Raw genomic sequence first — 27,834 nt, 5'->3', positions numbered from 1 at the left:
CAAACTGTAAGCTTAGCCTACAAAACATTACAGTCGCAAACCTATGAGGTCACACATTGCATTGTGTTGCTACACAATCTGTTTTACTTCTGTGCACTTAAGTGGGACGTAATTTGAAGTTCGGAGACTTCCACAAGTGAAAGAAATAGTCAACGCATATGAAGCTGAAGGAGTTATTGTAAAGAGCGTCAAAGATTCAGTGAACGATCCAAAGTGGACGAGTCAGTTAGCAGAAATATGCCTCCACTACAACAATATTTCAAACTTGATACTGAAAATGGAGTTGTACGTACACTATCAAAGAGGCTCATGCCGATCTAAATGCCCTTGATTTCGGAAAAGATAAGCTTGAGCTCAAAAATTACATAAAGAAGCGATTGGACAAAAGCGATGTGAAACAAATTATGGAGCTACAAAGACAAGACATTTCACCAGCGCTGTATGCAAAACTGCAGAAGTGTCAACAAACATCTGCGTCTGTGGAGCGCTCATTTTCCTTACTAAAGTCATTTTTGCGTCGAAATAGTAACTTTAAAGACTCCAACATTCCACACTCTACATGAGACTGTACTACAAAAGTGGTTTAAAATAAAAAATGGATGTTGTGTAGGCCTATTACTGTTATGTTGTTCATGTTTTACTCGTCAGTTCCACGAGTGACGTTGGTTACATGTAAAAATACACGATTTTCGCATAAAGTCATATAAAGTAATATTTTCCCAAAAATAAAGTCATATAATTCATTTTTAAGGTCATATAAAAATGGCCCTCCTAATGAGTAATATAGTTATGTTGGGAACAGGGTCATAGCAAACTTTGAACTACAACAACAACGATATCCACATCCACAATGTTATTTTGGAACTGAAATAAATTTCAGAATTTAAAAATGCTTCTCTAGACCTTCCTCTGAAATCTCAAATTCAATCGCGGGTCGTGTGTTGGTGACCCCTCAGCCAGAGGGGTTACCAAAAGGGTCACATGAGATTTACGAACCTTTTCGCAGATCACTTGAATGTTGATGACCTTTTTGTTGTTAGCCCATATAGGAGCGAACCGGATTAGTTAGCGATCAAAGCAAGACGTTTTATTACTACGATAACAATTATGTCATTAAAACTCAGTCTGGACTGTGCAGTCACGCCTTAGCTGCGTCAAGCGCGAAAATTCGGTCAATAATGATAATACTTGCATATATTGCGGGTTGCCTTTGTATACGGATGGGCTCATTTAGCAAGGACTGGTTATTCGGCGAAGATTTCGGCGTCAATCATTGTGTGCAAAGGTTTCATCGCCGACGTTCTTTCTGCGAGTACAGACGCGAAGTCACATTTTTGACGACACGTTCTCTCATAATTGGGAATATAGCTGGACTCAGTTGCGTAGATTGGGCGAGTTTCAGATTTTCAGGAGAGGGTGCCGATGCTAAAAGCAAGAAATCGAATGACAATTAATCGCGCGAAGTCCTAAGGAAAATATCAAGGATAATATCTGCCACGAAATAATATACTTTATGGTCGTATACGAAGATCTACGAAAAATGTGACTGGCCCCTAGCAACGCAAATGCGTCAAAACTCATATTTCAGTTATCGATATCCCGTATTTCACGGTCAGGCCAATAAAACTTTCGGTTGGCCCTGCAATTTCACAATAAATTACTAGACAATTAATTTTTTGGGTAATATAAATAATTTTGGGTATTAGGTCAATAAAACTTTTGGTTGGCCCTGCAATTTCACAATAAATTACATAGACAGTTAATTTTTTTGGTAATATAAATAATTTTGGGAATTACCTCGGGATGCACTCAGAACCTTCTAGCCAAGGATTGGCCGCCACTGTGTTAGCATCATTTCCACCTGTTTAGTAGTGCATAAATAGCATGGCAACTAATTTATTTGAGGTTGCATCAATACTTTAGCTCTAGCGAATCGACCCAGATTTCTGTGTTGACTTGATATCAGGGATGGCGCGATCCACTGAAAGGTTCTGGTTGATGTGAACAGGAACCTTCACAAAATTCCCCACGGTAGGGAACCACTGACCTATCATTTGTTACAGTTCATATTTGCTTTGGCAACAATGGGAAGCATGGCATTTGTATTCTAACTTTGCATTCACATATGTTCCGACGTAATCTTACCGATGTATGTACAATATACGCAGGACCATAACTGGCGCACCTCAACCCCCCATTTTTTAGGGGGCGGGCGAGCTCGAAGGGGGGCCAAAATTATCTCGTGAATCAACATACATAATAGAGTACTTTTTTAAAATTGATGCAACTCTCCAAAAATCTCTCGAGCTGTGCGTGATTTAACACTAAAATTTCATTTTGAAGAGCTGGCATTCAGTCATATTCTGCACTGTTAGGCTGAAACTTCTTGACTTTTATTTATTTTATGTAGGCCACCTTTCCTATAATTTTCATTACTCGTTTAGTACAAATAAAAAAGTTATACACAGTACTACATGGTACTACCCAGTGGCTTTTTTGACGCATCACAGTTTTCTACCGCAAGGCAACGCAGTTCCATATTCTTGACGGCGGTTATGTATCTGCTAAACGCAGAAAAGTCGTTTGTAACAACAGAACTATGTCAATATGAACAACACCCATTGTTATAGAAGGCAGTGTATCTTCCTCTGTCCGAATAATCAAGTCTCTGTAATATTATATTTCTGAAGCTCAGCGCGTTACAGGACATGACAATTGAAATGTACCACTAGACAAACCGACATCTGTATTGGTCATACTAATATGCTAGGGTTGTACAAGGGCGAAGGTCCTTTGCTCTAGTCTACGAGATTGATCTTCGGGGGACGAGGGGCTAGTAAATTGAATGCATATGAGGACTGAATGACTGACTGACTGACTGACCTGTTCTAGGTTTATGGAAGTCATGAACTTTCTATTGACATGATGAGTAATAAACAGGTGTAGACTCGATAAAGATTATTTTGTTTTCATTTATTACATGGTCGAAATGCCAGACAATAATTGGGTAAAATGTCAGATGGTGGATGCTGCTGCCACCAAGTATTTGGACAAGGACGTATCATTTTTAGGCGGCGATAAGATAGCACACTTCTTCTGTAATATATACATTTGCCAATCGCAGTGATGTAAAGAGTCTGATGTAATCAATCTTGAAACAATGTTACGGGAATGTTGCTGTAAACCAGGGGCGGGCAACTTCTCCAGTCGGCGGGCCGGATATAGGAAAACTAAGTACTTGGCGGGCCGGATCGCTAAATCGATACAATATTCACCCATTTATCCACATATACAAGGAATAAATCGTATTTAATGAATGTATTTTAACGACAGCAATGTCACTTCAAAGCCATTTCTCGCCGATAATTACGAGCTATAATGTGGATTTGAGAACAGCATTTTCATACAGGCACCGCCATGTCTGCTTCTCTCTGATCATAGCGACCTATATGGTGTGGACACAAGCAAATCTCGCGGCTCAGTGAAATTGCTCTACGTCACACTTTCCATTTGATCAAAGGCAATTTGACGGTAGTTTTTGACCGTCTTGCCGAACATTACATTTGATAAAACGGTTATCAATCGAAAGCTACCGCGGTGCTGGTTGCGAAAATATGAATTTTATTCTGCTCGTGGTCCCGGAACCCTCCCTCCCCTAAAAAATAGATCAGCCTCGAATGTTGCATCGTAACGGAGTTTGTAATGATGACGCAGCCATGCCGTCTGAGCAGCACATGAGCAAGCGCGCACGAGAGTAAGAGCGTGAATGCTCAATGTTCATTCAAGGTCCAATACGCTTGCGGTTTACTCTGCTCTTCACTTGCTCCCAGACGGCATCGTTGCGTCACAATAGCAAACTCTATTACAGTGAAACATTCGAAGCTGTTTTTTTGGGGGGGGTTCCACGACCACGAGCAGAATAGAATTTATATTTTCGCAATCAGTACCGCGGTAGCTTTCGATTGATACCCGTTTTATTAAATTTGATGCTCGGTAAGCCGGTCAAAAATTACCGTCAAATTCCCTTTGACCAAATAAAAGTGTGACGTAGACCAATTTCACTAAGCCGTGAGATTTGCTTGTGTACACACCATATAGGACACTATGCTCTGATCAATCAACACACAGTGCAATCCCTAATTAATATTTCAATGCGTTCGATAAGCCTGGTACCCCAAATTTACCAAGATATCAATTCATTAGGGCTGATAGGTGATGAGATATAGCGTCGTTGTTCATCTGTGTGGCCTATTTTATCTCGATAATGAATTCATGCGGACCGCGGCATCTACGAAATTTGAACAGTGGCCCGCGACCCGTTTTGAGTTGGCGACTCCTGGCATAAGCGGTGTCTTACAAAAGCGCACAACTTTGCCGTGGTACAAGTCGGCGGTTACGGAATCGAAAATTAAAATTACCAGTCTGGTGTAAGTGACCATTGTAGTCTACAAACACCATGATTACTACAAACGATATCAGGGTTGAGTACATCGTAAATGCCGATAATGCAAGTCTTCTCGCTTCGACGAACTTCATCATCATCTTTGGTTTATTAGCAATTTTATCAGTTCAATACACCACAAAAAATGCGATACAATGAAAAGAAAGGAAGATGTCGAAGCGACTAGGAGTTGTCTATGGAATCGGACTCTCACCTTGGCCTAGGCCAGGGGTCGGCAACTTTTTGCTAGTCGCGGGCCAAATTTCGGGTGTACAAGTTTTTGGCGGGCCGGAATTTTTCTTAGTACTATATTTTACGCTCACTTCGGTATAGTATCCTACATTACATCTCAATCATACCAATCAGAAGACACATGTATTTACACTTCAACAACACAGAATAAATGTGACAATTGACGCAGCTTGCTTTGTGAAAGGTTTTCAACTTCTGGTAACAAGTCGGATGAAACAAGAATCAGACCCTATTCAAAATGGACGTCCGAAATACGTGATCTTAGCTTGCTCTTCGTGAATTTTATTGTTCAAAGCTATTGTTCACATGCGTACGTGCTTCCAAAAATCGATGCGATTTCTTTTGCATTGTTGGTCGAGCTGGGATAAAGACAAATTTCAAGAACGTACTCTATGTCAAAGTCATGTAGCTTTGTATGAAATTTGTCATTCAATTCAACTGCATCGCATTTCAGAAAGGCCCATTTGAAATTTTCAGGCAATGGTATTGGCGTCCATATTAAACGGAGTACTGAATAGTCAGAATTCATTTTGTAGAGAAGGAATGTCGAAAAATTGCGTGAATATTCAGTAGTTAAATTTCGTATCATGGAAAACTGGAGAAGAATTCTCAAAAACCGGTAAATTTTTCCCACTTCGTGATCGCTTACCTAAAAAAAAAAAAAAGATCTTCTTTTCGCTCAGAGCTTAAATCACCACTTTTCCCTCCGAAATACCCGCCGGAGCTTCACTTCTGCGCTAATTTACGGCATATCACTCGCGATTTCCTCTAAATCTGACCTAAATTTTCAAAAAAGAGGACAAAATCTCAAAAAAGAGGACAAAAGGGCGTCCTCCGAGGACACTTTCAAAAAAGTCAAAAAAGAGGACAAATCCTCTTAAAAGAGGACGTATGGTAAGTCCATGCAAATGTAGTGTTGATACTAGGTTTTCTCCCCTCCAGTATAGGAAAGTGAGCTAATTTTCTTTGCAGGCTACTGTTGACATTTCCAGAGTCACAGATTCGTTTTGAATGCGCCTCAACATCTCATGTATTTAGTTGTTTTCCCCCTGAAGTTGCGAATTCAATTTGTTCAGATGTGACGTTAAATGTACTAGGAATACAAGATGAGATACCGATTTTCGATTACAAGATTATGAGTCGGCGATATTTGTGTTTTCGAGGAAAGTTGCTACTTCATTTCTCAGTTCATACACTCGTGTAATCATAGCTGCTTGACTTAATGCGCGAACATGACAGATATAGGCCTACAGGACATCGTCATATTGATTCTCTGCTTCCACCTTTTAGTAATATCTGGCGTAACTGATTCAGTTAATGAGACAAAAATCATATCAACAGTTTTCCCCATTGTGGCCAAAACACTATTCAGGTTTGTTGTCCTGGCACACAATGCCGTCTGGAGAATTGAACTATAGACAGGCCAACTAACATACGGAGGCTAGTTATCTATAATTGAACAGTTCGAGAATCTGTAATTGCGTCTGAGATGTTCCAAGCGTTTTTGAAGCAAAGGAAGGACACCTTTATTGTCACACCCCATTAGAGTGGTAAACCCTTTAAACAAGTATGGAACACCTTCGGTTGATAGATACACTCGATTGATAAGCACTGATCCAGTCTAGTCTATCGCCATCTTCTACTTCAACCACCTTCGTTTTAAGGCGTAACAATAGACTAATACAATGTAGGCTACTATTATATCGTGGCAATGCCGCATCATTTCCATGCAGTGCTGCACTGAAGATTGAAACTCATTATGAAACGGCGGGCCGTATTCTTGTGATAACTGATTATTATGTCGTGGGCCGGACGATTTCGCTTGGCGGGCCGGATCCGGCCCGCGGGCCGTAGGTTGCCGACCCTTGGCCTAGGCGATGTAAAGAGGAGGCATGCACACTGAATGAAAGTAAAGAAGAGCAAGCTCTACTCGCACGCTGCGCTTACATGCATAAAATAACATGCAGTCACTGAATTTTGACGTAGTAAGCAAGTAGCGGGGAATCTCGGCAGACTAGACCGCGGGCCACATTATCATAGAAGACGGAAAACTGTCCGCGGGCCGGACAAAATCCCTTCGCGGGCCGGATCCGGCCTGCGGGCCGTATGTTGCCCGCCCCTGCTGTGTGCGTTGGTGAAGACAAAGAAGTCCCAGTTGACACTATTTTCAAAAGTTGCTTGAAGCTATCCAGGCCCATGAGAAAAAAAGCAGCTTTAGCCATACTTTTCAAAACTATCATCTCTTCGATAAGAGTAACGGCGAGATGCCAGTGTACAGATCGAAATTGTACACATACATATTGAGCCTACTTCTACCGCACGCAACTGTTTCCTTCAGAAACAACACCAACAAGAAACCAGTGAAGGTTAAATGTTATAACGCAACAAAACCAGGGGGATATTATTGACCAGGTTGTAAGGCAGTATTCTATAAGGGTACCAGCAAGTCGACGATGGTCCATGCATGTTTTCTTGGAATGTGACTGATCTACTACTTGCCAAAAGCCCGACACTATAAAGATATGCATATCGAGGATTAGTCGTGAGATTGCATTTTGCAAATCTTAGCTGATGAGCTTTGTGATATGTCAGCAAGAACCAAGAATAGAGATGTGGCTAGAGCGGATCTTGAACCTATACTTCAACTTTTAAAGAACGTGCTCAAATACCAAATGCGCACCAGAACAACACTGATATGTTACACCAAAAAAACGCGATTCATTATAATTGTTGCACTAAAGTGCGTCTAGAATATTGTAAATATATCTGTGAGCGCAATAAACAATGGTTTCTCATGACGTCTGTTGATATTTGTGCTGATTTCAGCTCCCATGACTGCATTTAATCAGAAAAAATTCAACATGCGTCAAAAAGCCACTTTGTCGTTCTAGGTATTTCGAAGTTCCGGTAGTTCTAGTGTCAATGTCATCAAATACCTTGATATGGGATATTCGCATGATATATAGATCTGGCATTTCGGCGTTTGCCATAACCGTGCCACGAAGCACCAGCACATATCAAGTTTTAGGCCATGAGACTCCAATAAATATGCCAGAACTAACGACAGTGGGAAAATCTTGGGCGAAAAGGACTGCCCTTATGCTGACCGAAAACTTCGATATATATATATACAATGTTTATTTGTCCATAGGCATCTAATAAATAACCAGAGGTGGTCAAAGTAGTCAAGAAAGCTACTCGAGTAGAAGTAGAAGTAGCGACGAAAAAAATCTACTCATGTACGAGTAGAAGTACTTCTTCCACAAATCATCTAAAACTACTTGAAGTAAAAGTAGAATTGACTGACTTCAAATCTACTCAAGTAAGTAAGTAGTTTTAAAAACAGTCCTAATTCGTTCGCAAGGACTGTCAAAAGCTGCAAATTGAGCTATGCGAAAGGTGCAGAGAGCTTGATTCGTATTATGCATCCCAGGAGCAGAGGTGGTCAAAGTAGTCAAGAAATCTACTCAAGTAGAAGTAGAAGTTGCGACGAAAAAATCTACTCAAGTACGAGTAGAAGTACTTCTTCCATAGGCAACCCAAAACTACTTGAAGTAGAAGTAGAATTGACTGACTTTAAAAGTACTCAAGTAAGTAAGTAGTTATGAAAGCGATCCTAATTCGTTCACATGGATTGTAAAAAGGTGCAAATTGAGTTATGCGATAGGTGACAAGCTTGATTCATATTGATGCATACCAGCAGGTATCCAATTTTCGATTGCATAAGTATTCGTCCACATCATGGGATGAAAATGATAGTATTGATATGGAAATGCGATGCTAATCCTCTGTTTTCTCTAACAGCACGTTTTAGAAAATAGCATGGTATGGCGCCATTCCCCATATTATAAGGCCCGTAGTTTAGTCGAAGAGCAATACGGAGAAGTTTTATAGGATACGGTGTAAACACTTTGAGCGATTTGTAAACGTTAATAAAAAATATGGTGGACCGTAAAAATGCCGTATTGTGTAGCTTCATTTCCAGAAATCGAAGGCATTATTACTACACTTGCTTTTATACTTCAACATGTATGTTATCCAGACAAAAAACTGATAATAATCATAACTCAAAGTATATGATACTGGGAATTGAAAGTGAAAAATAAATACTACTTCTAAAAGCAGAACATGTATTTCATGATTTTAGTCCAGAAAGTTTTAAAGGTGGTATGCTAAAACAACTCCAAAACTAAAAAAAATCAGAGTCCACTTTTCCAGATTTGTACACGACATGGACATGCTGTATTACGATATGACAAGTAAATGCTAGATTGCGAAACATCAATTTCAAACGTTATGATGAGCCATATATACTGTAATGAATTATTTGATATGGACAAAGGGCGACAATGGGGTGTGAACGGAACCACGCCAACCTCCTACCTAAATTATATTCACCGATACTTTCGTGAAATCATACTGACCACTCCGTACCCAGCACTAAGCGCGAAGCGCGACGAATATTCTGGGTTTTATTAAACTTTTAGGAAAATTAAATGGTGATACTCCGTGAAAACAGCCCCGAAATTCCTCGTGCAATCTTCCTGATTGGACGATTGAACTACTTCTACTTGACAAACTGAAAATAGCGAAAAGTAAGTAAGTAGATCACAAAATATTACGAAGTAGAAGTAGAAGTAACGAAAATCAGATCTACTTCAGTAAGTACCAGAAGTAGAGGAAAAGTACTTGAGTACTTCGAAAAAGTAGAAGTACTTCGTTACTGACCACCAATTTTCGACAGAATAAGCATTCTTTCGCATCATGGGATGCAAATTATAGTATTGATATGAAAATGCAATACTAACCCTCTGTTTACTCGAATACCCTGTTTTAGATAATATCATGGCATGGCACCCTACCACATTATAAGGCTCCAAGTTAAGGCGAAGAGCAATATGGAGGAGTTGTATCGGATACGGTTTCAACACTTTGCGGGATTGGTATACGTTAATACCAAATATTGTGGATCGGAAAAGTTATTTCTAATGTAGCTTTATTTTCGGAAAATAGAAGCATTACTACATTTGTTTTTATGCTTCAACGTGTATGTTCTGCAGACAAAAGAACTGAAAGTAATTAGAACTCAAAGTATGATACTCGGAATTTAAAGTGAAATGCAAATTCCACTTCTAAAAAGCGGAATATATATTTCATATCTTTTGTCCATAAAACCTCAATGGTGATCTGCTAAAACAGGTGTAACGTTAAAAAAGCCGGATTTTCCAGATTAGCAGGAGACGTCATGGGGCACTAGATTACGAAATGATAGGTAATTGCTAGATTGCGAAACGGTAGTTTCAAACATTATGGTGGGCCATATTTACTGTGATGTAATATTTGATCTGGGCGACAACACCTAAATTATATTCACTGATACTTTCGTGAAAACATATTTGTCACTCCATAACTACTGTGCGCAAAGCGCAACAAAATTTCTCGGCTTTACTTGACTTTAATGAATATTAAATGTTGGTAATCCGTGAAAACAGCCCCAAAATTCCTCAGGCTATCTTTCGTATTGAAGGGTTAAACTACTTCTATTTTACAAACTGAAAATAGCGAAAAGTAAGAAAGTAGATCACAAAATATTACGAAGTAGAAGTAGAGAAAATCAGATCTACTTGAGTAAGTACCAGAAGTAATGGAAAACTACTCGAGTACTCCCAAAAAGTAGAAGTACTTCGTTACTGACCACCTCTGTAAATGACCTATGAATGTCTGGTGCCGAATGTTCCTGCTCTGGCAATCTGAGCGCTACATGACAAGCGCCATCCCGCAGGAAAACTTTATTTGCCAGTGGAAAAATACCAATTCGAAATCGTGTGCGTCTTTTAGTTTAGTACGTTTGTACGATTTCAATACCTTTTCACATAGCAGACTGGAGGTCAATAAATATCATCATGTAACGAGGTTATATGCCTACACCCTACATATCCCCCGAACGATGAAGTTTCACTATTATCTTAGGGCCCTACAGTTTGAGACACGTCGCTCATCTCTACCCGTAAATCTGATTAAGTGAACAGAGAGGATAAAAAGTCGATAGCAATACCTATGCAATTCTCGATCATATTGACCGATTCAATCATTAAATATTGGAAGTGTTCACGGTCTACGCTTGTAGGGGAAATAAGCTGACTAAATAAACAGTACGACAACTTTCGCTGAAAAGTAGCGGCACAAACAAACGACGTGATGGGAGTTCCATTTAATACCCTACTGACTAATTGCTGTTTCGTTGTTGAATATATGCGCCTGCGAATACTTCCATTAAGTAGGGTAGATTTTGATGGTCGATATCACCATGCGTAACGACATATTATACGTAGGCCTACATGAGCAATGAGCATTCAGGAAAGGCTGATTGGACGTCGTGCTAACCATGCAGCGAGTGCAGTACTAGCAGTGTGTGGAGCACCATAAAAACCGTCACGGTCTACCGAAAAAAATCTCAAGAGAAAAAGCCATATAATATATGGTGATATTGCTACTGCCTCCTTTAATCAATGCAACATTAAGAAGCAACACGAAGAAGCAACACATTAATTCAAATAGATATGGTATTACAAAACACATTAATTCACTTTCCAGTCGTTAGTTCACATTTCAGACGTTATTTATGGAAATGTACCGACTTCTTCCTAAGCTCATGATGGAATGGATATATGCATAGGGAAAGTGACTATTACAGCCCTTGCAGCGCTCCCAGGTGCTACCGGAGACTCTCGCAGATTACCGCTTGCTCCCGTGGCTGGATTAACATATTCAAAGGTCTTCGTCTCACGATTTTGTTGTAAACCTGCAAGCACATATACCAGCCCGCCCGATGCTGCCGCGGCAAACCCCTCGCGTCTTGAAGGTAAGGCTAACAAGTAAAAAGTACGGGGAATCCACCGTTGATATAAAGCATTGAACTCGTCAATTCTATGGTCTCGATCTCCTCCAACGACGTAAATTATATCGTCCATTGCTGCAATTCTGAATTTTTTCCGCACATGTCTCATGACGGTTGTGATAAAGAGTCCAGCAGGATGTTTCTGGGTGATAATGCTCCAACGATTTCAGACTTGTATTTTCCGACGTCCCCCAGCCACCCACAGCATAAACACGACCACACGCCACTACTATCTCTAAAGCATATCTCGCTTTATTCATTGCTACGCCAGTTGTCCACGCCGAACCGTCGTAAACTCCCACCGTATTCAGGTTTTCTGGACCTGATTCCGAAACAATATAGGTATTGACTTTATGGACTGCTTGGCACCACTTATAGCCACCAGAATGTAGAAAATCTCGGGATGCACCGATATACCAAACCTGACTCATGGTCTCCACAAACTGTAATCGTAATCAGTTAAAACACTTTCATGTAATCATAATCGAAAATTTCACTGTCACGCCTACTGCATGCCTATTTTCCTCCCGTGTATTTACAGCATATTTACAGCAGGGGTGTCAAACATACAACCCCCGGGCCGCGTCCGGCTGCGCCAGATGATTTCATTCGACCCGCGAAGCAATTCCGAGTAGACTGAAAAATTATTATATTTCCAAGCACGTTTGCAACAAATGTTGCAAAGTTTCGCGGGAAATACTTCATTTGAATATACGCAAATTTCCAGCATGTTCATAAGCCACATTATAACCACCAGACTACGTCGTTGTGGTTTTACTCTACTTACCGAACAAATAGGTGACTTTGACACCCAATTTCGAGAAGGCCGAAGTGGACAATGAGTTTTATGGAAACACGTACCAAAAAGTAGCTATTCACGGAAGCGAAAACGCCAATGCGAAACCATTAAATGCAGTTTACATGGAGAATATATTAGTAGCGCAAATATATAATTGAAATAGCCTACACATGATCGCACTGCTGTGTCACTTCCGAACCAATAGGAAGAAAAACCCGGCTCGCGATTTAATATTAATGAACCAACCTCAAACGTTCGCGTTTCCAGTTAAGATCGTTCAATCCTCACAACGCAACGCAGGGCTAACGCCTGATTACGACTTAAACGAAGGGAGCATATAATATGCACTTATCGTCGTTGGCGCCACTGTTTTAGCGTTTCTTAGCGTTTCTTTAGCTCTCTCATTCGAAAGTTCATGCTGGTGACGTCATATTTTGTGATACGATTGTTGATATACGATGTTCTTTCCAATTCTCTACTAGTTGCTGACGATTACCCCTGACGAGTGTCAGCCGAAAATATTCGGGTTCATTTCAATATGAATATACTATTTAATCGTTTCTTAGCTGTTTGCAGCGACAATCATCGTATTTTTGCCAATTCCATTTTTCGCGAACAAATGTGTTGCGACTTGCTTGTTAAAGAACGCTATGATCCGTGTATTAGCTCTATATGCTTCTAAAGTATTCAAGTGAAAAGCAAGAGCACGAGACAATATTTTGGAATCATTTGACTGGTCCGGCCCGCGAGCGATTTGAAAGCTTGAATCCGTCGAACTTGAAACTTGAATAAGTCGGGTTTGACACTCCTGATTTGCAGTATGGACGACATCGAATACAGAAAACGTTTAGGCATCTTATCACCAGACCAAGTCGATTGTCTAATGCGGTCCAAAATGATTTTGTGCATCCCCATAGAGTAAAGTATTGGGGGGGGGCAGAGTTATTCAACTTGAAAACATTGGTCAACCTTCAGGCGATTTAGGGTCATTCCATTCCTTCATTTTATTTCGGTCATATAGGCACTCTCGACTAATTCTACATAAAAGAGTCTATCTATATTCGCAATTATGGAAGTATCGCTTAAGCCAGTGGTTATCAAGCGTGGATCCGCGGATCCGCGAAGGCCTAGGACCCGTGAAGCAATTTCAGGGGTCCGACATAACCTCCAAATTTGATAAATGTTTGATAACCTAACTTGTATTTTTTAATGTAGAGAAATCCCCAAGCAGTTTCCCTTCATAACTGCTAAAACTTCAAGTCTCACATAAGGAGAATGGCCGTCTGAGATCAAATATTTTACTGTACACACTCATTTTAATCGCCAAATTGCCAGTATCCCAACGATACAAACATTGCTGTTAACAGATGTTTCGTTCGGGTTTTTAAAGGACTTCTTTCGCCCAAAAAAATCATTTTCTCCTGTGATATACATAAACACTATTCTGGGAATACAGGGTTGTAATGTGACTCCACTCATGACTCGACTCGAGTTCGACTCGAGTCACGATATTTTGACGACTGGACTTGACTTTAGTCATTTTGTCAAAATACGGAAATGACTTGACTCGACTCGAGTCAAATTGCGCATCGACTCGACTAGGACACGAGTCATTGCGCATGACTCGAACCAAGTCATAAGGCTCGATAGTCAGACGGCAAAGACCAACATTTCATTGTAATTTCGAAGAATAGTAAACCATACTGTTGGGACTTCGACTATTGGTACTGGTACTCTAAAATGCGACCAGAAACTGCTAAAAGTGAAGGAAATTATTATATGATAAATGCGAACCATCCGATATCACCAAGTAGAGTTATAAAAGGTTGGCTTAACAAGACAACTGGAAACTGCGCAGTCAACACAATGACTTGGACTCGGACTCGAGTCATAATACCAGGACTCGGACTCAAGACTCTGTTCGCTGAATCGGACTCGGACTCCACACGTTGGTGAATTGAAAATGACTCGACTTGACTCGAGTCAAAACTATAAAAGTGAGATTGACTTGTGACTCGGATCCTCGTGACTTGGTTACAACCCTGCAGGAATAACTTCAAGATTAGCTGCAAGATAGAAATGACTAGACTGGACGTTTATATTGATTCCATACATGTTGCGATCATACACAAATGTGCTGTTGGAAGCGTTATGCGTTATTATTACATTCACTACCATCTCTCATGTGGAAATCACTGGGTTTTCGGCGGTCGTTCATGTCAAATCCATGGCGCGGACTTTCAAGACACGACAGTGTATTTCAAGAAACGCACATTGATACCGTCAAAAATTACGTATTGTTTTGTGATTATTTTTTAAAGGACCGTGCGTCAGAATGGTGAGAGGATTCATTCTTAACCTGCCGAGAACCAGTGGTCTACACGTTTTTGGAGGCTCTAATCCTATAACGCATATTACGTTGTAACGGGCTGATTCCTGACCAATCACAATTTCCGAAATCGCTCGATTAAGTGGGTAACAGATCATTGGTAATTACAATAGTGAAATGTACTGTTAAAAATAACACGTGGCAGCCTTGAGCTTGCGATTGGCACGACGGATTGTAGCAACAGCATTAGATCAGTGGTCTCGAACGCGCGACCCGCGAGACCATTTTGTACGACCGCGTCGATATTTTGGATTTTCAATTACTTGTCAATATTTAAGTCCCCGCGATGTAGCTTTTTTCTGATTTGAAAAGTTATAATTCACTCTACAATTGTGCTGGAAAATCAGATACGTCACATTGCCAATTTATGATGATAAAACATGACCAGCAGGTGACTCGTGACTGATCATTGTGATTTGGACTTGGACTTGACTTTTCGTAGTATTACTCGAACTCGTAGTGACTTGGTGACAAAATGAAGATGATTCGAGATGACTCCGAGTGACCTGGTATCGAACAACGGACGCAACAAACTATTCGTGTGACATAGGGAATATAAGTTCATAAATTCGCAGCTTCGACTTGCTTATGAAAAGCATTGGCATTCTGTAGCTCGCTTAATGTCGATATATTTACATCTTCAGCCCCTTTAGGTATGTTTGTACCGCCACATAATGGCGGCGAGCCACGGAGTGGTACGCTCCACCACTGTAACACTGATGGGTTGGTCGGCGATTGGAAATTTCCTGCTTGGTGATCAAAAACTGGGAAATTGGCCGGCGAGCTCATTTGAGTTTGAGACCCCTGCTATAGGCTTGTTAAGCGATTTGAAGCTATAATCCGCTATTACATTCATTTCAAGCATCACCTGAATATATGCCGTTTACAGGTTCATATTTGTAGGCATTTCTTCCTCCCACCGCATAAAGTTTTCCATCAAGAGCAGCAAGACCGAAGCCATAACGTTTCTCATTCATATTCATTTCCGTTGACCACCCTTGACTGACCGGATCATAAGCACAAACCGAATAGAGTGGTTGGTTGCCAGCTGTCAGACCACCGGCTCCCCATATGCATCCATTGAATACAGCCACTGCGGCTTGTTTCCTAAAAGTATCATTTGAGAACAGTATTTGGCGGGCTAGTGACTGATATAATGAACGGCAAGCTTGATGCATTGCGTCCCAGAAGACGCTCTTAAGTGCGAGGGAATCATGCTTTCTTTCGATGATTTAATTTGACGAACATATTTTGTACTAAATATGTATCCACTGAAAAGTGGTTGTAGGGTGGTTAATGTATTTAGTGTTGGGTAAATATATACCAAAATATCCGAAGAAGTAACGACTTTCAAGACTTGCTAAACTACTTTGAACGGAAGTAAAAAATTAATATCTGAAATGTTAATTAGAGTCACACACTTTCATTTTGTCAGAGTTGATTACCTTCGAAACTACAGAGTCTGTTTCTGGGACTGATCCGTCGTGACAAATGACACTATAGGCAATAACAAGTTCTTTTTAGTAAATGTATCCAGTTATCGGAGGCCACCTCACGTATAGTTGGTATGGAAATTTCTTTGGTATGTTATATACATTCTGGGTAAATTTGCACAATCGAAGAATCAATGCCATCCAGAATGAGAACTAACCTTGCATCAGTTAGTTCCTCCTCGGCCCTCCATTGCTCGTTCGCGAAATTATAACGCTGCAGCGACTGCATTCAGCCACTCGGCGTGCCCAACACGTAAAGAAATTTTCGTACACCTTTGGAAGCAATCGTAATGGTTGTGAACGAACGATAATATCCGTCTCATCAAGATCTCTGTTCCGGTAAAAATTGAGAAATGCCGAAAACAATGTCCAGCGTTAAATATCGTAAAACGACCGCAATTTTTAGAATGTGGGAAAAAGTGGAGCTATATAGCTATTTAACACAACTAAGGTAAGACATGGAAAATAAATTTTAATTCCGATTCTTATTAGTAAGGCTCTTGACTTAATGTGGTTAATTCATTGCTTATATACTGGCTGGATGCAAGCGATATATCAGGTTGGGCGAGGCATGACGTGTTCTACTTCATTTATCACTCAAACCCCCGAACCCATCTAACTCGCACATTTACCAAGATACGAAGTTTAACTAGTAAAGGGGTTCTCAACTCTTTCTTGGCCATGGCCCATTTTCCGATATGAAAATGTTATGTGGCCCACCTCTTATCTTGTAGTCATATTCCTGCTCAATGCATGGTAATCAACAGCGGCGATATGCCCATTTCTCTAAAACATGTGCATATTTCACTTAATTCACTGATGATACTAAAGTCTAAACATCCCAGGACACGATATCGCGCGAAGCGCGACGAATTTTTTTCGTGTTGAATAAATATGGTCAACAAACGACCGACGGGGCCCCTTCTAGCTCCCCTAATTGGGTGTATCGGAGCAGCAGTTACAGCCTGGTACATCATAGGCTAAAACTCCCGAGCATATTATGATCGTCCGCTGCAGCATTCGTGTCGCAAAACACAATGATCAAATCCCTGCATCCGCTGTGTGTCTGGGATTTTAATTCCACTATTGTAGGAATAATATAATCATTCTGGGCCAGCTTCAAATATTTCATTAGTGAATGGGTCCTACAGAGAAGTGGAGAAAACATTTTTCAATATGCATGCTGTACAATGTACAATATATGTCTTGTACGAAAACAACTGAAGTTGCGACGTCAAAATTCAATCCAATAATACAATCAATTCATCTGACTCTTTATTATGTAGGAAGCAGGACATTTTAAACCGACTCCGAAGAATAATGCGCTTCGTTAAATCCTCAATCCATTACGATTCGTTGCGGTGGTGCAGTATACCTCGACCAGAATTGTGCAATTATGGCTATTTTTATCTTACAATAATACGACCTGCCGAAGTACAGTAAATCTATACACCAATTACACTTCATTGCGAGTTCATTGCTTACCGCTTTCAACGGCATACGACGTATGAACCTGACCTAATACGTGTTTACTTCAGCATTACCTTCCAGTTAATATATACTCAAATTTATTTTAGTTGCTGTTAGCCGTTGGTTGCCATAACCAGTGGAAAAAGTCACCGTTTCTCTTTAACGTTTTCGACTTGTACTTGCTGACTACATACCAGTGTTGGGATGACTCGAGTCAGACTTGAGTCATCTTTTTCGTGTGACTTGACCTGACTCGAGTCAGTTTGCTAAAATGACTTGACTTGACTTGACTCGGCGTATCAGAAATGTGGATTGACTCGTGACTCGGAGCAAAATTCACGAGTCAATTTCAAGTCATCAGGTATTCGGTGTCGATAGAAATCACTGTATCTTGCATATGGTCGGATTGCTCGCGAAAAGCTGGAGTAACCCGTGAGAGCGACAAATTATCAATGATCGTGCGTTTGACTGAGCCTCCTCCATTGGTCTGTCACAAATAAATTGACTGCAAACGAAGTGATCGAAGCTGTCGTAACTAGTAAAGTAATTTAATAGCAAAGTGTCTATTTCTGTTCTTACCTTGAACAAAAACCCCTTGTTTTATTGAAATTGAATTCGAACATAGTTTATATAGTCATAAACCATTGGCGTAGGCTCGAATTCATATCATATTAATTTGTAAAAGGGTAATGTATTGCATCTTATCAATTCGTTTCTCTATTGTCTATTTTGGCTGGTAATTATAAACTGAGGCTATGCAATTACTTACGTAGTTTAGCAGTTCTACGTATATGTGAGCGATACAGCGTCTTCCAGCGTGTATATTTAACTCTATATTCGTATATTGGTTCAGAATCAATGACCACTCAATCTGTATTTCAGACAGCTAGCAAAATGCAATGACGTGATCATGCCTCATGCGTTGAAAAGGCCACTTGACTTGAATTGTGACTTGACTCGTGACTTGACTTGACTTGACTCGACTTGACTCGAGTCATCTCCAAAAATCGAGTGACTTGACTTGACTCGAGTCACCTTCGAAAATCGATTGACTTGACTTCACTCGAGTCAAAATGTGCAGTGACTCGAAATGACTCGTGACTCGAAGGTAGTGACTTGATCCCAACACTGCTACATACGTGCCACTACATCTAATAAGAGTCGGATGAAAAGTTTTATGCCTAGGCTACATATCATTAGATAATATATTTTGTAGCGATTAACATACCAAATATACCTTAACTTACATTAATTCTGAAATTGTCTAAATAGGTTCGTGGTCCACCTCAAATGCTCCTGTAGCCCATCAGCGGGCGATGGCCCTCCCTTTGAAAACCCCTAATATGATATGTTCGATGATGGTGTTAATTATGACATCGCAACCACTGAATTCCGGTAGTTGTACAAAAATGGCAGTTGTTTACATGGAGCAGGGGAGGCTAGCCCGAGGCCCGCGAGAAGGCTTCGAATGGCCCGGGACGTATTTCTTGAAATCATTTATACTATCAAAAATACGGTAAATCACCCTGGTAATTTATTGTGAACTTGCAGCAAGGCCAACCAAAAGTTTTTTAGCCTGACCTAGAAATTGTGGACATTGATGACTAAAATATCAATTCCAACGCATTGACGTAGCCAGTATCCAGGCACATTTTTGCAGATAACCTTATATGACCATAAAGTAACATTTTCGTGCCAAATTTAATTGACTGGATATTTCTCCTAACCCTTCGCGCGATTCATTGTCACTCATTTTCTTCCTTTTGGTATTGGTGCCTACTCCTGAAAATAAGAAGATAAAAATACACCCAATTTATAGAATTAGGTCCAACTATATTCGCAATTATGAGAGAACGTGTCATCCAACATGCGAATTGGCGGCTTCACTCGCAGAAAGATTGCACTGGTCAACAAAATGAAAAAGTGTTTTTGGCAGAACATCTGAGAACCGTTTCTGGGGTTTTCGAAGTTTCCAATTACGAATATCACATCAGTTTTGCCTTATTGGCTCTATATTTACCCTTGAATAATTCACTTGATAGGAAGAAAATCGTAGTTTCTTCTAATTTTAGACTGCGCATAAATAAATAATTGACTATGAAGAACCATCATGTCATTCTATCTTTCAATATTAACATGACCCTGCGCGAAATATTTGTTTGACAAAAAAGCAGTCTGTCAAGCCTAAAAATATACTTTTTCACGACTTTCTCCTGTATCAATTGGTCATCCTACCAAGATTAAAAATGAGTATAATGCTATAAAATTTGTCCTTGAAAAACTCAACTACAATAATCATATGCGTCTCATTTCTTTTGACTTGTAAATAGATAATTTTCCGCCGAGTCAACAAAGTGGGTATAGCTATACTATCCCTATCAAACGAGAAGCTTAAATCTGGTATCTTTGATCGATTTTAGATTCGAACACGGATGAAAGATTCCAATTTCATATTAGGAAACAGTTCACTGCATGAAATTTATCGAAAGATGTAGTAAATAAAACAATTTATATGATCACAAAGCACCAACTACAAACAGTTATTCCGAAAATTCGTATCTGCATATGGAAAACTTGGAACAAACATGATCCTAAAAGTTCAGTTCCTGTTCAGTCATCTTAATATATTTCCTCATGATCTTGTTGATTAGCAAGGGGAGAGGTTCCACCAAGACATCAACATAACAACAGAAATATATTAGGGCAGATGAGATGAACATATTATGGATGACCATTGCTGGAATCTTTCGAGAAGCTGCACTACACTGCTTACAAGCGAAAATCGTATACAAAATAATTGTGCCTTGAAATGAATGAGTAATATTATATAATTTCCGAACTTTGTGGTATGAATGAGCCGTTTTTTATCTAGCCATTAAGGCGAAAATGGGAGATTTTTATCAAAATTACTCATGGGTTATCTCCAAAACAAAAGCCAATTTGAAAAATGTAAGGTCATATTCGGAATCAGTGCCATCTAGAACCCCCAAATTAACTCCTACTTGGTCTGCCTTAAAATATGCGTTGACCAGTGTGTCCAAGCGCCGAAGGATCCTGTTCTTGACAAATGGGAACAGCGGTGTACAGAGGCGACCCGAGAATATGCCAGTGCCACTGTTTGTGACGGAATTAATTCATTAACTTCAGAAAAAATAGCACTTGGCGCGACTGGGAGATGAATGCTCATGCTCACCGAGTTTTCATGTCATAATTGTTATCGATTTTGATGCGTCATAATATAAATAAGTGGCCCGCGCAATGGTTCGGAAATCTCCTGTGGTCCTCTGGCCCAAAGGTAGGCCTTGGCCACCCCTGACATGGAGGAAAAACAGATAGAATGTTAGAAACCAATGGATCGGTAGATCCAGAGCTTTAAATATTATCTGTAAACTTGTTTCGCTGAAACGAACGCATTACAAATCTAATTAATATGGGATGGTGATTCCATAGTTTCTCGCATGCAATCGCATGTAAACAAAAGTATCTTTGATGAATATGACTATGGAACATCACCGCAAAACACAAGTACGAACATTACCTTGCGATATCCGATGACTGGGTTTTGCCATCAAACCTCTGTGTCTCGCGAATCCTTGGCGATACTCTCGTGCTTCTCTGCGGAAGTCTCTGGTGGGTACATTGCTAACTGACTTTATGTCTTCATTAACCCTTTCGAATTCATAGTACGGTACCAGCTGTAAACGAACGGCCGGCAATGCTTGAATGAAATACTGCAACCTGAATACAAGGGACATAATATAAATGAAAATCCAACACATATGTATGCCTTTCGCCGTATGCAATCACTCCATGCCACAACTTGTAATTGAAATTGTATGATGGGTGCAGTTACCGATTGCGACTCTATTATAGTTATGCCCGGCGGAAGACAAAGTTTGACCCAACACATCTTTCTTGCGGAGATACACTGGATTTACCAGTATCAGTATCAGTTAAATAATATTTTCATCGTTGCATCGTTGGACCTAGCTTAGCTATAAAAGCTGTAAATGAGGACGATTTGTTAAAGATGTGGACATTTAGGCGTCCTCGTAAGACATTTTCCCTTTTCAAAAAAAGGACAAATCCTCCTCAATGAGCACAGGTGGTAACCTTGTGGTTAGGCGTTACTTAGCAAGGGACTCTACAAGATGTCTGTCAAAAATAACTTGTATTTCCTGATTTAACGTGCGTAACGATTTCATTGCGAGGTTGACCTGAACACACTCGACGCCAAATCTAATTCCATTCGTACCAGTAGTGGCCGTTCAACCTGAAGCTGAAACTTGAACGATTTTTATAATTATCGTAGGATATATAAGATGTCAAATTTCGTCACTTCCACACATCCAACCATCGAGTTGCAGGCATGCCTCAAGGTAGCCTGATGTTGTTTTGACGCGTCTGCATTTTGAGAAAGGCGTGTGATAGAATTAGGATGACGACGCTACTGATTTATAAAAATTAATAAAGACACTGATTAGCTAGCAATTAGTAAACTAACATCGGAGAAGATTCGTTAAAACAACGATATAATAGTTCAAATAAAATAGTTTAGAAACATTAATCGTGGATCATGAACAGAAATTAAACTTACACGCAGGTAAAATACAGCACTAGCCGATATCTGTTAGCACGTCTTGCAGCAAAAATGTTGATTTCATGAAACCGATCACTGTAGAATCATTACAATATCATCACTCTCCTTCCGGGCATGCCCGGAACACAATGTTTGGGCATGGTGAAATAACGTTTTGCCGGTAAATACTATAATTTCAAGAAATGGTAGAAACTTCGATTTCAAATTGCACGGCTTCTAATCAATGCAATTGAGCCTGATTTGGTGATTAGTGTTTTATAGGCAGCTTGACAATCGTATTGTTATGCAAGTGAAAATAGCTGTGATTAGTTATGTTGTAAGAAACGCCTATATGCACGCGTGTCATCAAAAGAAGATCAAATTTGCGCAGGCTCACAATGAGCAAATATAGTGACACATCACTACACTTTACACAGAAGAAAGATACAGATGTGCCAATGTGCAGCACTCATTTGGATATGTGGCGAGACATTGGCATACGGCTTCAACCTTAAAGCTAACAATCAACCCGAAATTAACCGTTACCGCGATTCTAGCCGAACCTTACCCTGAATCCAACCAAACTCAAACTTCAACTCACTGTCTCATGCACGAACACGCCATGTTATTGTCTGGCATGCTCCAGAGACCGCTAGTTGAAAAGTAACAAAACATTCGACTTTCACCTAAACCGTGGGTCCTCGTCGTACCAACGTCGCAAGGCATAATACACCCTATCTTCGGATGGTGCCATGAGATCATCCCTTTCCAGAAAGCACCTTATTTGTCTTGGCTGCGCATGAATAAAATTTTCCCCTGTATGCGAAAGTATCTCATAAAATGAAAAGAGACAGTAGAAACAGTGAATTGACATATCGTGGGCTTATCATAGACTGTTGTGGACAATATGGTTGTGTGAAATAGGGATACTTACCATGGGTAGATTGAAATACAAAATTCGCTATACGTAGGCAAAATACAGATGGCCACTGTTATCGGATTTGACAAAGTTGTAATTAATTGTATTCCAGTCCACCCACACAATTCGTATCAAAACTGCCTGGGACTTTAATATCAGTATCTCAAGGAATGAGTGGAGACCTTACAATGTCCTACTCAAAATGAACTATCTAATAAGTCTAATTTCACAACGTCAATGTTGAAAGTGTGTGTCTCGAACTTGCTTCCAGTCAAGCTTTCATATTCGATAGTATTCAGCTGTGTATTAGGTGATGTATATATGATACTTGGTAGCAATAAAATGTACTAAAGAGTAACGCTGACACTCATTTTGATAAGAGATTCGGGAAGAGCGGATGACTACTTACCATGAGCAACTACTTCGAAAGGCAATCCCGATCGTTGATACTCTCGCCATAACCAGTCATTGTCTTGACCTAATGCCACTTCAGCAGGCGACTGATAGAAGTTCGACGCCATATTTTCAAATAATATAGATAACATATACCACGGGTACCACCCGTACAAACAACATATACGAATTCGAATTTGATTAAAACGGTAATCGGGCTGCGTCACCGAGTCCGCCTGACTTTCTTCTGACTGAAACCGTAGACGGCAAATAAATTGCTATCATCAACCAGTCGCAATTAGACTTGATTGCGCTGTTGCTGGTCTTTGGGTGCGCAGTGCGCACGTAAACACATTCCCTTTCAAAACAGGGCTGGAACATATTGCCAATCAAAGTCGACAACTAAAGCCGTCAAAGGCCGCTTCTGAAACAGAATTCTTGCAGATTAGCGTCAAACGCATGGATGAATACCCGACAGACAAAGGGATATGGTGAGTTCAGCAGGTCACGGACCTTTTGTCTTTAATGAGTAAATTTGAACATGATTTGACTAACATCGAAATAGCGGTTCATGGTCGAGTATTAATTGCAATAAATCCAATTACTCAGCGTATAATTCCCCGCCAACTCATGCGTCAAGTGCTGGAATGTAAGAAGACTGAAAAGCTATCACGTAACGACATAACAGCATGCTGTAGTAATGATATGCATTTTCGTTCATTTCAATTTCAAGTAAACGATATAGAATGTAAAGAAGTCTATGTGCCTGCTTTTGAATTAGTTGAATGTCGTGAATGGTGAGTTCCAAAGGTAGGCTAGCTACCTTTACATTTTCGTTGTAAGTAGCCTACTCGGGTGTTTTCCTGTGGCTCCATACGCACTCAGAAGTTTGAAATGCGGCTTCGACATCCAATAATGTTTGGAACCAATGGCCCAGATTATTCGAAATTTGTTTGCCGGTGACGATTGTTGATATGCAATGCTCTTGCCAATTCTCTACTAATTGTTGAAGATTACACCGGACGAGAGTCAGCTGAAAATGTTCGGTTCATTTCAATATGAATATACTATGCAATTATATATTGAAGTTCTGTACATCCATGAAGATCTTCAAAAATCGCATTGCTTTCTGGGTTATGAGGTGGCGTGAAGTTTAGCTTACTGAAGAATGGTTTACTTGCCATAATATTGCAACATTACGATTTTAAGTAAATTATCGATATAGAATGCACCAAATAAATGATACTAGTGGCAACCAGTGTTGGGATGACTCGAGTCATGACTTGACTCGAGTCAGACTCGAGTCACCTTTTACTTATGACTTGACTTGACTCGAGTCACTCTGCTAAAATGACTTGACTTGACTTGACTCGGCGTATCAGAAATGTGGATTGACTCGTGACTCGGAGCAAAATTTTTCGAGTCAATTTCAAGTCATCAAGCAATCGCTGTCGATAAAAATCGCTGTATCTTGCTTATGGTCGAATTGTTCGCGAAACGCTGGTGTAAACCGTGATAGCGACCAATAATTCAATGATCGTGCGTTTTACTGAGCCTCCGTTGTTCTCTCACAAATAAATTGACCGCAAACGAAGTGATCGAAGCTTACAGCCTACGCTGTCTTAAACTAGTATAGTAATGTAATTTAACAGCAAAATTTCTATTTCTGTTCTCTGTTCATACCTCAACCAAACCTCTTGTTTTTGTGAAATTAAATTCGAATATAGCTTATATAGTCATTAACCATTAGTGCAGGCTCGAATTGTATCATATCAATTTGTAAATGGGTAATGTATTGCATCTTATCAATTCGTTTCTCTATTCTCTATTTCAGCTGGTAACTATAAACTGTTGCTATGTAATCACTTACGTAGATTAGCATTTCTACGTATATGTGAGCGATACAGCGCCTTCTTGCGTATATTTACCTCTATTTTCGTTCATCGGTTCAGAATCAATGACCACTCAGTCTATATTTCAGACAGCTAGCAAAATGCAATAACGTAAGCATGCCTCATACTTTCAAACGGCAACTTGACTTGAATTGTGACTTGACTCGTGACTTGACTTGACTTGACTCGACTTGACTCGAGTCACCTCAAAAAATCGAGTGACTTGACTTGACTCGAGTCACCTTCAAAAATCGATTGACTTGACTTGACTCGAGTCAAAATGTGCATTGACTCGAAATGACTCGTGACTCGAAGGTAGTGACTTGATCCCAACACTGGTGGCAACGCGGCTGACATGTTCATGTATTCTGGTAAATTTGATTACTTGAAAATTATCTTGAGACCAAACTCCCGGTCGTGGATAAATACATATTTCCATATGTCGATTCCCAGTCAATTCAAGTAAGTATAGGGCAGAGAATGGGGAGAATCTACCTTATTGCCGTATGTTAGAAATTTCGTTTAATAAAGGCTAAGGGGTAACTAGATGAGTAGAGTTAGAAGTCGGCGATTGGTGAGATGATGAATTTGACAAACATATTAATCCGCGTTCTCCTACACTTCAACAATACTGCCAAAACGGCAATCGGGTATGATGATCAGTCAGGCTGATTTGGATAAACAACAAGGTAACAGGAATATACTGTGCACGATTTGCAGTGTATACGTATGATGAGGTAGTATATAAAATGACCGGCTATATATCAAAATATAGGCCGCTCGCTGCCTTGTAGTCGATATTGTTCATCTCTTTCATCTTTGTTAATAATGCCTTTCATTCATCCAGCTCCCATGGTAATAAATTGACTCATTTCGGTTATTGGCCGAATGATCTTTAATGCAGACTGGAGAATCAAGGGCGTGGTTTTAAATATATGGATGACGGGAACGTCTTCGTAAATATGATCCGTAATGTAATTTACATAATCCATTGTAAGCGTCAGCGGCTTGATTGATTTCCGAAATCGCTACAATCAACAATAGCTAATTCATTTAGCTTTATCTTACGCAAGATTATCCTGCAATCTTCTTATCTCGTTACATTGTTAAATACCTCAATACAGGAAAACACGCGCGGACACATGCTAATGATGATCTGTTATCGCGTGTTGAAACTGTTGAATCGAACAGTCTGGGTCAGTAAAAACACTAATGATAAGCTCTTGTGATAAAAAAAAGAAAGTCCGCCTTTCTTGTTATTATAAAAGGGAGAGAGAGAGAGAGAGAGAGAGAGAGAGAGAGAGAGAGAGAGAGAGAGAGAGAGAGAGAGAGAGAGAGAGAGAGAGAGAGAGAGAGAGAGAGAGAGAGAGAGAGAGAGAGAGAGAGAGAGAGAGAGAGCGATATAACCACAAGACATTATAAACGGTGCACAGTGTTTGTTAACTATTGCAGCGAGCGGATCTCGTTGTGCGTGAAGGATTTCATAGCTGTCTATTGTCAATTGTCTATTGATATTTGCCATGCAGAATGTTTATGAAGAGCGATGCAAGTAAGTACGCCTATTCTATCCCAATAGTAAACAATCCAACTGAATACCGTTGCGAAGAAATTTGATGCATCGAAATACATCGTATCGCTTGCTATATAGGCCATGTTTTATGCATAGAAATATACTTGGAGTGGTCGGGCTATGTTAAATGGATATAGGATAGGTAGGAGATAGTATATTTATATAGCCAACATCAATATTATTTTTCACAGGTATCTCGAAGTATTGTGAGACAAACGGACTGAAAAAAAACGCGAAAATTAGCAGAGATCGAAGCTATGCACGAACAATTGAAAAAGAGACGGGCAGAACACAAAAACGAGGAAGAGGTTTGCAAGGAAAAGTTGAAATATATTAAAAATCGCCACAAGGTGCGTCGTAGGAGCGAGTGAATAAAGCCGTCATTGACTATACCTAATGCGTGTTCTGTGTCAGAATGGTCTTATGTAGATTTCCCTAGCCCCAAGTACTCCATTATTTTACATATGGTAACGAATACTGTCGTATTTTGTTTGACTTTGCTCAATACTCATATTTTTCAGCTCATTCATAACAATGCTGAATTAAGTAGATACATGCAGAGGCGTAAGCATGGTCCGGCTTGTCAGTGAGTAACTGCTTGTGTAGCCTGATCGGTGGCAAGCAGGGGACGCATTATTTTGGACCTCTGCCAGCGGAGTTTATCTTCATGCTCTGTAACTTATAGAATAATATTATTTACAGGCAATTCTCGACCTTAAACGATCACTGGTCAACATGC

The 27,834-nt window shown here is 40.0% G+C and overlaps 1 protein-coding gene and 1 long non-coding RNA gene across 5 annotated transcripts; one reads left to right on the top strand and one right to left on the bottom strand.

Annotated features, from left to right (window-relative positions):
* Positions 1–1,285: 1,285 nt before the first annotated feature.
* On the bottom strand, positions 1,286–23,983 carry LOC145452513 (kelch-like protein 3). Of its 3 annotated transcripts, none has more exons than XR_013919404.1 (6): positions 23,650–23,982; positions 23,008–23,137; positions 21,281–21,480; positions 16,431–16,545; positions 15,648–15,886; positions 1,286–1,425 (listed from the first exon to the last, which is right to left on the bottom strand). XR_013919404.1 is itself a non-coding variant. In XM_080330692.1 (4 exons), the coding sequence occupies exons 1-4, from the start codon at positions 23,783–23,785 to the stop codon at positions 16,502–16,504; spliced, it is 510 nt and encodes a 169-aa protein (XP_080186818.1). In that variant the 5' UTR covers positions 23,786–23,983; the 3' UTR covers positions 16,430–16,501. The 3 variants fall into 3 exon arrangements, 1 of the variants encoding a protein (XP_080186818.1); XR_013919403.1 differs by lacking the exon at positions 1,286–1,425 and adding an exon at positions 11,171–11,913; XM_080330692.1 differs by lacking the exons at positions 1,286–1,425; positions 15,648–15,886 and having other exon boundaries at positions 16,430–16,545; positions 23,650–23,983.
* Positions 23,984–27,834, top strand: LOC145452514 (uncharacterized). 2 transcript variants are annotated; one of them, XR_013919406.1, is made up of 3 exons: positions 23,984–24,124; positions 27,287–27,445; positions 27,798–27,834. It is a non-coding gene; the product is annotated as an uncharacterized LOC145452514 (long non-coding RNA). The 2 variants fall into 2 exon arrangements; XR_013919407.1 differs by lacking the exon at positions 23,984–24,124 and adding an exon at positions 27,025–27,074.

The sequence above is a fragment of the Botryllus schlosseri genome, chromosome 12 (assembly GCF_051294905.1).
Source record: "Botryllus schlosseri isolate E-star chromosome 12, Bs_hap1, whole genome shotgun sequence".
Classification (NCBI taxonomy): Eukaryota; Metazoa; Chordata; class Ascidiacea; order Stolidobranchia; family Styelidae; genus Botryllus; species Botryllus schlosseri.
This window is presented reverse-complemented; position numbering and strand designations above follow the sequence as displayed.